The sequence below is a fragment of the Oncorhynchus kisutch genome, unplaced genomic scaffold, assembly GCF_002021735.2.
Source record: "Oncorhynchus kisutch isolate 150728-3 unplaced genomic scaffold, Okis_V2 scaffold806, whole genome shotgun sequence".
Lineage (NCBI taxonomy): Eukaryota > Metazoa > Chordata > Actinopteri > Salmoniformes > Salmonidae > Oncorhynchus > Oncorhynchus kisutch.
Window position 1 is genome coordinate 124556 of NW_022262751.1, and position 13205 is coordinate 137760.

Here is a 13205-nt window from a genome sequence, read left to right on the forward strand (position 1 = left end):
TAGACCAAGTGTAGTGTTGATTACAGTTTCTATAGACAGTAGATATACCCAGTGTAGATTACAGTTTCTATAGACAGTAGATAGACCCAGTGTCGTGTTGATTACAGTTTCTATAGACAGTAGATAGACCCAGTGTTGATTACAGTTTCTATAGACAGTAGATAGACCCAGTGTCGTGTTGATTACAGTTTCTATAGACAGTTGATAGACCCAGTGTAGATTACAGTTTCTATAGACAGTAGATAGACCCAGTGTCGTGTTGATTACAGTTTCTATAGACAGTTGATAGACCCAGTGTAGATTACAGTTTCTATAGACAGTAGATAGACCCAGTGTAGATTAGTTTCTATAGACAGTAGATAGACCCAGTGTAGTGTAGATTACAGTTTCTATAGACAGTAGATAGACCCAGTGTAGATTACAGTTTCTATAGACAGTAGATTGACCCAGTGTAGATTACAGTTTCTATAGACAGTAGATAGGCCCAGTGTAGTGAAGATTAGTTTCTATAGACAGTAGATAGACCCAGTGTAGTGTAGATTACAGTTTCTATAGACAGTAGATAGGCCCAGTGTAGTGTAGATTACAGTTTCTAGAGACAGTAGATAGACCCAGTGTAGTGTAGATTACAGTTTCTAGAGACAGTAGATAGACCCAGTGTAGTGTAGATTACAGTTTCTAGAGACAGTAGATAGGCCCAGTGTAGTGTAGATTACAGTTTCTATAGACAGTAGATAGACCCAGTGTAGATTACAGTTTCTATAGACAGTTGATAGACCCAGTGTCGTGTAGATTACAGTTTCTATAGACAGTAGATAGACCCAGTGTAGTGTTGATTACAGTTTCTATAGACAGTAGATAGACCCAGTGTAGATTACAGTTTCTATAGACAGTAGATAGACCCAGTGTAGATTACAGTTTCTATAGACAGTTGATAGACCCAGTGTCGTGTTGATTACAGCAGGCTAGTAGATAATGTCCCACTAACGTGTGTGTGTGTGTGTGTGTGTGTGTGTGTGTCAGTACATGAGGACTTCAGCGGTGACAGTTGGCTGCTCGGACTGTTTCTTGTTCTGTGGTTTGGGCAGTTTGATTCGGCTCATTGCCACGACAACACACACCACACCGTGCGTAGCGACGCTGGCCACGCCTAGCCAGAAGGACCAATCCAGTCGCTCATCCAGAATGGAGAAATGGAAAAGAGTCTCCTGGTAGTTAGAGACACGTTCCGTTAACCGATGATGTCTGACAGCTGCTAAGAAACACAGGACGGCTAACGACCCAAACACCCCTGGAGGAGAGAGGAGAGGAGAGGAGAGGAGAGGAGAGGAGAGGAGAGGAGAGGAGAGGAGAGGAGAGGAGAGGAGAGGAGAGGAGAGGAGAGGAGAGGAGAGGAGAGGAGAGGAGAGGAGAGGAGAGGAGAGGAGAGGAGAGGAGGAGATGGGAGAGGAGAGGAGAGGAGAGGAGATGGGAGAGAAGAGAGGTTGGAGAGGAGAGGAGAGGAGGAGATGGCAGAGAAGAGAGGTTGGAGAGGAGAGGAGATGGGAGAGAAGAGAGGTTGGAGAGGAGAGGAGAGTCCCCACAATACCAAGGTAGTCCCCACAATGAAACAAGGAACATTCACCCTGGTGGACATTACCAAGGTAGTCCCCACAATGAAACAAGGAACATTCACCCTAGTGGACATTACCAAGGTAGTCCCCACATTACCAGGGTAGTCCCCATAATGAAACAACATTCACCCTGGTGGACATTACCAAGGTTGTCCCACATTACCAAGGTAGTCTCCACATTACCAAGGTAGTCCCCACATTACCAAGGTAGTCCCCACAATTAAACAACATTCACCCTGGTGGACATTACCAAGGTAGTCCCCCCAATGAAACAAGGAACATTCACCCTAGTGGACATTACCAAGGTAGTCCCCACATTACCAGGGTAGTCCCCATAATGAAACAACATTCACCCTGGTGGACATTACCAAGGTTGTCCCACATTACCAAGGTAGTCTCCACATTACCAAGGTAGTCCCCACATTACCAAGGTAGTCCCCACAATTAAACAACATTCACCCTGGTGGACATTACCAGGGTAGTCCCCACATTACCAGGGTAGTCCCCATAATGAAACAACATTCACCCTGGTGGACATTACCAAGGTTGTCCCACATTACCAAGGTAGTCTCCACATTACCAAGGTAGTCCCCACATTACCAAGGTAGTCCCCACAATTAAACAACATTCACCCTGGTGGACATTACCAGGGTAGTCCCCACATTACCAAGGTAGTCCCCATAATGAAACAACATTCACCCTGGTGGACAATACCAGGGTAGTCCCCACAATACCAAGGTAGTCCCCATAATTAAACAACATTCACCCTGGTGGACATTACCAGGGTAGTCCCCACATTACCAAGGTAGTCCCCATAATGAAACAACATTCACCCTGGTGGACAATACCAGGGTAGTCCCCACATTACCAAGGTAGTCCCCATAATGAAACAACATTCACCCTGGTGGACATTACCAGGGTAGTCCCCACATTACCAAGGTAGGTCCCACAATACCAAGGTAGTCCCCACAATGAAACAAGGAACATTCACCCTGGTGGACATTACCAAGGTAGTCCCCACATTACCAGAGTAGTCCCCACATTACCAAGGTAGTCTCCACATTACCAAGGTAGTCCCCACAATGAAACAAGGAACATTCACCCTAGTGGACATTACCAAGGTAGTCCCCACATTACCAGGGTAGTCCCCATAATGAAACAACATTCACCCTGGTGGACATTACCAAGGTTGTCCCACATTACCAAGGTAGTCTCCACATTACCAAGGTAGTCCCCACATTACCAAGGTAGTCCCCACAATTAAACAACATTCACCCTGGTGGACATTACCAAGGTAGTCCCCCCAATGAAACAAGGAACATTCACCCTAGTGGACATTACCAAGGTAGTCCCCACATTACCAGGGTAGTCCCCATAATGAAACAACATTCACCCTGGTGGACATTACCAAGGTTGTCCCACATTACCAAGGTAGTCTCCACATTACCAAGGTAGTCCCCACATTACCAAGGTAGTCCCCACAATTAAACAACATTCACCCTGGTGGACATTACCAGGGTAGTCCCCACATTACCAGGGTAGTCCCCATAATGAAACAACATTCACCCTGGTGGACATTACCAAGGTTGTCCCACATTACCAAGGTAGTCTCCACATTACCAAGGTAGTCCCCACATTACCAAGGTAGTCCCCACAATTAAACAACATTCACCCTGGTGGACATTACCAGGGTAGTCCCCACATTACCAAGGTAGTCCCCATAATGAAACAACATTCACCCTGGTGGACAATACCAGGGTAGTCCCCACAATACCAAGGTAGTCCCCATAATTAAACAACATTCACCCTGGTGGACATTACCAGGGTAGTCCCCACATTACCAAGGTAGTCCCCATAATGAAACAACATTCACCCTGGTGGACAATACCAGGGTAGTCCCCACATTACCAAGGTAGTCCCCATAATGAAACAACATTCACCCTGGTGGACATTACCAGGGTAGTCCCCACATTACCAAGGTAGGTCCCACAATACCAAGGTAGTCCCCACAATGAAACAAGGAACATTCACCCTGGTGGACATTACCAAGGTAGTCCCCACATTACCAGAGTAGTCCCCACATTACCAAGGTAGTCTCCACATTACCAAGGTAGTCCCCACAAAACCAAGGTAGTCCCCACAAAACCAAGGTAGTCCCACATTACCAAGGTAGTCCCCACATTACCAAGGTAGTCCCCACTTTACCAAGGTAGTCCCACATTACCAAGGTAGTCCCCACATTAACAAGGTAGTCCCCACATTAACAAGGTAGTCCCCACATTAACAAGGTAGTCCCCACAATGAAACAAAGAACATTGGTGGGCATTACCAAGATAGTAAGTGGTGTGTGTGTGTGTGTAGTGGTGTGTGTGTGTATGTGTGTACCTGCTATGGTGTTCCAGATGTAGAGTCCAGTGGGGCCTTTAATGCTCTGGTAGGGAACCTGATACACAGAGATACACACTATAACACCACAGAGATATACACTATAACACCACAGAGATATACACTATAACACCACAGAGAGATATACACTATAACACCACAGAGATATACACTATAACACCACAGAGATATACACTATAACACCACACACACACAGAGATATACACTATAACACCACACACACAGAGATATACACTATAACACCACACACACACAGAGATATACACTATAACACACACAGAGATATACACTATAACACCACACACACACAGAGATATACACTATAACACCACACACACACAGAGATATACACTATAACACCACACAGAGATATACACTATAACACCACACACACACAGAGATATACACTATAACACCACACAGAGATATACACTATAACACCACACACACAGAGATATACACTATAACACCACACAGAGATATACACTATAACACCACAGAGATATACACTATAACACCACACAGAGATATACACTATAACACCACAGAGATATACACTATAACACCACAGAGAGATATACACTATAACACCACAGAGAGATATACACTATAACACCACAGAGATATACACTATAACACCACAGAGAGATATACACTATAACACCACAGAGATATACACTATAACACCACAGAGATATACACTATAACACCACACACACACAGAGATATACACTATAACACCACACAGAGATATACACTATAACACCACAGAGATATACACTATAACACACACAGAGATATACACTATAACACCACACACACACACAGATAAACACTATAACACCACACACACACACAGATAAACACTATAACACCACACACACACAGAGATATTCACTATAACACCACAGAGATATACACTATAACACCACAGAGATATACACTATAACACACACAGAGATATACACTATAACACCACACAGAGATATACACTATAACACCACACACACACAGAGATATACACTATAACACCACACACACACACACAGATATACACTATAACACCACACACAGAGATATACACTATAACACCACACACACACACAGAGAGATATGCACTATAACACCACAGAGATATACACTATAACACCACACACACACACACAGAGATATACACTATAACACCACACACACACACACACAGATATACACTATAACACCACACACAGAGATATACACTATAACACCACACACACACACACAGAGATATACACTATAACACCACAGAGATATACACTATAACACCACAGAGAGATATACACTATAACACCACACACACACAGAGATATACACTATAACACCACAGAGATATACACTATAACACCACACAGAGATATACACTATAACACCACACACACACAGAGATATACACTATAACACCACACAGAGATATACACTATAACACCACAGAGATATACACTATAACACCACACACACACACAGAGATATACACTATAACACCACACAGATATATACACTATAACACCACAGAGATATACACTATAACACCACACACACACACACACAGAGATATGCACTATAACACCACAGAGATATACACTATAACACCACAGAGATATACACTATAACACCACAGAGATATACACTATAACACCACAGAGATATACACTATAACACCACAGAGATATACACTATAACACCACAGAGATAAACACTATAACACCACAGAGATATACACTATAACACCACACACACACAGAGATATACACTATAACACCACACAGAGATATACACTATAACACCACAGAGATATGCACTATAACACCACAGAGATATACACTATAACACCACACACACACAGAGATATACACTATAACACCACACACACACACAGAGATATACACTATAACACCACAGAGATATGCACTATAACACCACAGAGATATACACTATAACACCACACACACACACAGAGATATACACTATAACACCACACACACACACAGAGATATACACTATAACACCACACAGAGATATACACTATAAAACCACACACATACACAGATATACACTATAACACCACACACACACAGATAAACACTATAACACCACACACACACAGATATGCACTATAACACCACACACACACAGATAAACACTATAACACCACACACATACACAGATATACACTATAACACCACACACACACACACAGAGATATACACTATAACACCACACACACAGAGATATACACTATAACACCACACACACACACACACAGAGATATGCACTATAACACCACACAGAGATATACATTATAAAACCACACACACAGAGATATACACTATAACACCACACACACAGAGATATACACTATAACACCACACACACACAGAGATATACACTATAACACCACAGAGATATACACTATAAAACCACACACACACACACACAGATAAACACTATAACACCACACAGAGATATACACTATAACACCACACACATACAGAGATATGCACTATAACACCACACACACACAGATAAACACTATAACACCACACACACACACACAGAGATATACACTATAACACCACACACACAGAGATATACACTATAACACCACAGAGATATACACTATAACACCACACAGAGATATACACTATAACACCACACAGAGATATACACTATAACACCACACAGAGATATACACTATAACACCACAGAGATATACACTATAACACCACAGAGATATACACTATAACACCACACACACAGAGATATACACTATAACACCACACACACAGAGATATACACTATAACACCACACACACAGAGATATACACTATAACACCACACAGAGATATACACTATAACACCACAGAGAGATATACACTATAACACCACACAGAGATATACACTATAACACCACAGAGATATACACTATAACACCACACACACACACACAGAGATATGCACTATAACACCACAGAGATATACACTATAACACCACACACACAGAGATATACACTATAACACCACACACACAGAGATATACACTATAACACCACACACACAGAGATATACACTATAACACACACAGAGATATACACTATAACACCACACAGAGATATACACTATAACACCACAGAGATATACACTATAACACCACAGAGATATACACTATAACACCACACACACACACACACAGATATGCACTATAACACCACAGAGATATACACTATAACACCACAGAGATATACACTATAACACCACACAGAGATATACACTATAACACCACACAGAGATATACACTATAACACCACACAGAGATATACACTATAACACCACACACACAGAGATATACACTATAACACCACACAGAGATATACACTATAACACCACACAGAGATATACACTATAACACCACACAGAGATATGCACTATAACACCACACACACAGAGATATACACTATAACACACACAGAGATATACACTATAACACCACACAGAGATATACACTATAACACCACAGAGATATGCACTATAACACCACACACAGAGATATACACTATAACACCACACACATACACAGATATACACTATAACACCACAGAGATATACACTATAACACCACACAGAGATATACACTATAACACCACAGAGATATACACTATAACACCACAGAGATATACACTATAACACCACATAGATATACACTATAACACCACACAGAGATATACACTATAACACCACACAGAGATATACACTATAACACCACAGAGATATACACTATAACACCACACAGAGATATACACTATAACACCACAGAGATATACACTATAACACCACAGAGATATACACTATAACACCACAGAGATATACACTATAACACACACAGAGATATACACTATAACACCACAGAGATATACACTATAACACCACACACACAGATATACACTATAAAACCAAACACACACACATCATCGTCACACCACATAGCCCCTACCTTGCGTGCGTTGTAGATAGAGACTGAGAGGCTGAGCAGAGTAAACCCCACGGCCACCAACAGGAAGACTATCACCATCACATGGAGACCTGTGTTCAGGGTCTGTACCAGAGTAGGGAAGACTGGACACACACACACACACACACACATCAGGCCAATGAGGGCCTCAGATTTGTCCTTTTTTCAGATGTTAAATGATTTACGAAACTACATTTAGGTGTTTATGTACTGGTCTAGGGTTAGGTGTTTATGTACTGGTCTAGGGTTAGGTGTTTATGTACTGTTTATGAACCGCCCTTGCTGTCTCTGCCTGGCCGGTTCCCCTCTTTTCACTGGGATTCTCTGCCTCTAACCCTATTACAGGGGCTGAGTCACTGGCTTACTGGGGCTCTCTCATGCCGTCCCTGGAGGGGGTGCGTCACCTGAGTGGGTTGATTCACTGTTGTGGTCATCCTGTCTGGGTTGGCGCCCCCCCTTGGGTTGTGCCGTGGCGGAGATCTTTGTGGGCTATACTCAGCCTTGTCTCAGGATGGTAAGTTGGTGGTTGAAGATATCCCTCTAGTGGTGTGGGGGCTGTGCTTTGGCAAAGTGGGTGGGGTTATATCCTTCCTGTTTGGCCCTGTCCGGGGGTGTCCTCGGATGGGGCCACAGTGTCTCCTGACCCCTCCTGTCTCAGCCTCCAGTATTTATGCTGCAGTAGTTTATGTGTCGGGGGGCTGGGGTCAGTTTGTTATATCTGGAGTACTTCTCCTGTCCTATTCGGTGTCCTGTGTGAATCTAAGTGTGCGTTCTCTAATTCTCTCCTTCTCTCTTTCGTTCTCTCTCTCGGAGGACCTGAGCCCTAGGACCATGCCCCAGGACTACCTGACATGATGACTCCTTGCTGTCCCCAGTCCACCTGGCCATGCTGCTGTTCCAGTTTCAACTGACCTGAGCCCTAGGACCATGCCCCAGGACTACCTGACATGATGACTCCTTGCTGTCCCCAGTCCACCTGGCCATGCTGCTGTTCCAGTTTCAACTGACCTGAGCCCTAGGACCATGCCCCAGGACTACCTGACATGATGACTCCTTGCTGTCCCCAGTCCACCTGGCTATGCTGCTGCTCCAGTTTCAACTTCCACCTGACTGTGCTGCTGCTCCAGTTTCAACTGTTCTGCCTTATTATTATTCGACCATGCTGGTCATTTATGAACATTTGAACATCTTGACCATGTTCTGTTATAATCTCCACCCGGCACAGCCAGAAGAGGACTGGCCACCCCACATAGCCTGGTTCCTCTCTAGGTTTCTTCCTAGGTATTGGCCTTTCTAGGGAGTTTTTCCTAGCCACCGTGCTTCTCCACCTGCATTGCTTGCTGTTTGGGGTTTTAGGCTGGGTTTCTGTACAGCACTTTGAGATATCAGCTGATGTACGAAGGGCTATATAAATAAATTTGATTTGATTTGATTTGGTCTAGGGTTAGGGTTAGGTGTTTATGTACTGGTCTAGGGTTAGGGTTAGGTGTTTATGTACTGGTCTAGGGGTAGGTGTTTATGTACTGGTCTAGTCAGTGTGTATATGTACTGGTCTAGGGTTAGGGTTAGGTGTTTATGTACTGGTCTAGGGTTAGGGTTAGGTGTTTATGTACTGGTCTAGTGTTAGGGTTAGGTGTTTATGTACTGGTCTAGTGTTAGGGTTAGGTGTTTATGTACTGGTCTAGGGTTAGGGTTAGGTGTTTATGTACTGGTCTAGGGTTAGGTGTTTATGTACTGGTCTAGTGTTAGGGTTAGGTGTTTATGTACTGGTCTAGTGTTAGGGTTAGGTGTTTATGTACTGGTCTAGTGTTAGGGTTAGGTGTTTATGTACTGGTCTAGGGTTAGGGTTAGGTGTTTATGTACTGGTCTAGTGTTAGGGTTAGGTGTTTATGTACTGGTCTAGGGTTAGGGTTAGGTATTTATGTACTGGTCTAGTGTTAGGGTTTGGTGTTTATGTACTGGTCTAGGGTTATGGTTAGGTGTTTATGTACTGGTCTAGTCAGTGTGTTTATGTACTGGTCTAGTCAGTGTGTTTATGTACTGGTCTAGGGTTAGGTGTTTATGTACTGGTCTAGGGTTAGGTGTTTATGTACTGGTCTAGGGTTAGGGTTAGGTGTTTATGTACTGGTCTAGGGTTAGGGTTAGGTGTTTATGTACTGGTCTAGTTTTAGGGTTCGGTGTTTATGTACTGGTCTAGGGTTAGGGTTAGGTATTTATGTACTGGTCTAGTGTTAGGGTTCGGTGTTTATGTACTGGTCTAGGGTTAGGGTTAGGTGTTTATGTACTGGTCTAGTCAGTGTGTTTATGTACTGGTCTAGTCAGTGTGTTTATGCACTGGTCTAGTCAGTGTGTTTATGTACTGGTCTATGGTTAGGGTTAGGTGTTTATGTACTGGTCTAGGGTTAGGGTTAGGTGTTTATGTACTGGTCTAGTGTTAGGGTTAGGTGTTTATGTACTGGTCTAGGGTTAGGGTTAGGTGTTTATGTACTGGTCTAGTCAGTGTGTTTATGTACTGGTCTAGTCAGTGTGTTTATGCACTGGTCTAGTCAGTGTGTTTATGTACTGGTCTAGTCAGTGTGTTTATGTACTGGTCTAGTCAGTGTGTTTATGTACTGTATATAATAGTCTGGTCTAGTCAGTGTGTTTATGTACTGGTCTAGTCAGTGTGTTTATGTACTGGTCTAGTCAGTGTGTTTATGCACTGGTCTAGTCAGTGTGTTTATGCACTGGTCTAGTCAGTGTGTTTATGTACTGGTCTAGTCAGTGTGTTTATGTACTGTATATAATAGTCTGGTCTAGTCAGTGTGTTTATGTACTGGTCTAGTCAGTGTGTTTATGCACTGGTCTAGTCAGTGTGTTTATGTACTGGTCTAGTCAGTGTGTTTATGTACTGGTCTAGTCAGTGTGTTTATGTACTGTATATAAACATGATAAAACCTGGACACTGTATATAATGTTTATATTTGGTCTAGTCAGTGTGTTTCAATTATGCAGAGGGGAACACTGTAGATATATCCCATAACAGTCTGTAGTAGATATATCCCCATAACAGTCTGTAGTAGATATATCCCCATAACAGTCTGTAGTAGATATATCCCATAACAGTCTGTAGTAGATATATCCCATAACAGTCTGTAGTAGATATATCCCATAACAGTCTGTAGTAGATATATCCCCCCATAACAGTCTGTAGTAGATATATCCCATAACAGTCTGTAGTAGATATATCCCCCCATAACAGTCTGTAGTAGATATATCCCATAACAGTCTGTAGTAGATATATCCCCATAACAGTCTGTAGTAGATACCCCCCCATAACAGTCTGTAGTAGATATACCCCCACTACAGTCTGTAGTAGATATATCCCCCCCATAACAGTCTGTAGTAGATATATCCCATAACAGTCTGTAGTAGATATACCCCCCCATAACAGTCTGTAGTAGATATATCCCATAACAGTCTGTAGTAGATATACCCCCCCATAACAGTCTGTAGTAGATATATCCCATAACAGTCTGTAGTAGATACCCCCCCATAACAGTCTGTAGTAGATACCCCCCCATAACAGTCTGTAGTAGATATATCCCATAACAGTCTGTAGTAGATACCCCCCCATAACAGTCTGTAGTAGATACCCCCCCCATAACAGTCTGTAGTAGATATATCCCTTAACAGTCTGTAGTAGATATATCCCCACTACAGTCTGTAGTAGATACCCCCCTTACTGTATATCTTGGTGCTGCGGTTTCCCAGTCCACACCTCCTAGTCTTCTGACCCTGGAACAGGCCGTAGTAGATGTGTCCGGTGAACTTGTCCAGTTCAGAACAGTTGGCGCTGACCAGCTCTGCCCCGGTACCACACAGGATCCTCCCGCTGACCCAGCGCTCGGTCGCCAGGGCAACCAGCAGCAGAGTGGCAGAGAGCACGCAGAGCAGAGTGGCAAAGGAAAAGGTCAACTGTTTCCACAGCGATGGCATGGTCAGTCTGTCAGGGCGCCGGGTTTGGATAAACAACAACAACAATAACAACAAATGTCTTTAAAATCCACCTCCATGTCTATCTGTTCATCGCTTCACACGGCTACTTCTCGTCTCCTCTCGTCCTCTCTTACAACCTTTGTATTCAGCGCCACTTTTCAAGTAGAGACCATGGGAACACCTCACAGGCTACGGGAGAGAGGCGGCGGTGTTACGGTCCTCTCGTCTCCTCGTCTCCTTTGTATTCAGCGCCACTTTTCAAGCAGAGACCATGGGAACACCTCCCAGGCATCCCAAGGGTCGCATCATCCAGTCCGGAGTTGTTGTGTCAGTCGATGTGTCGGTCATAACATCAGAACGCTGTGAAATGAAACAGCTTGTTGTGATAGCTGGTAGAGAGGCTACCATTAAAAGCTGAGATCCAGTCTGTGTTGGTCAGATCAGAGGGATCTGTTACAGACAGGAAGAAACTTGATCCCAGCACGCTATAGGGCTGCTAGTCACTGAGTTACATTCTGCCCTACTAACAACCCCTCCTCTCTCTCTCTCCTTCCCTCTCTCTCATCCACTCTTCACCCTCCTCTCTCTCTCTCATCCACTCTTCACCCTCCTCTCTCCGTCCTTCTCTCTCCTTCTCTCGCTCTCATCCACTCTTCACCCTCCTCTCTCTCTCTCTTTCTCTCTCATCCACTCTTCACCCTCCCCCTCTCTCTCTTTCTCTCTCTTCAACTCTTCCCCCTCTCCTCTCCACCTCCTCTCATTCTCTTCTTTAAAACCAGTCTTAAAGGAGCTTGTCTGTGTCTATACTACCGTCAGGTCCTGATCACAGCTGGATTCTGTGGAAATATACTTTGTGTACAATAATATATATATATATATATATATATATATATATATATATATATATATATAATGTGTACAATGCAAAAGCCCAACCAATGCAGAGCAGAAATAGGACGATAGCCGCTGGTTATCAAAATACAGAAAAAGACGTTAGATTCTACGACCATCTCCAAGGAAGAGATGCCCACACCTTCCACCACACAACCCTCACCTACGACCATCTCCAAGGAAGAGATGCCCACACCTTCTACCACAAAGCCCTCACCTACGACCATCTCCAAGGAAGAGATGCCCACACCTTCCACCACACAACCCTCACC

At 43.3% G+C, this 13205-nt stretch overlaps 1 protein-coding gene across 1 annotated transcript; it reads right to left on the bottom strand.

Annotated features, from left to right (window-relative positions):
* Window positions 1-399: 399 nt before the first annotated feature.
* On the bottom strand, window positions 400-12617 carry LOC116362188 (clarin-2-like). Its single transcript, XM_031816498.1, has 4 exons — window positions 11790-12617; window positions 8047-8168; window positions 3999-4056; window positions 400-1291 (listed from the first exon to the last, which is right to left on the bottom strand). Exons 1-4 carry the CDS (start codon window positions 12040-12042, stop codon window positions 1020-1022), a joined length of 705 nt encoding a protein of 234 aa, XP_031672358.1. The 5' UTR covers window positions 12043-12617; the 3' UTR covers window positions 400-1019.
* Window positions 12618-13205: the final 588 nt, after the last annotated feature.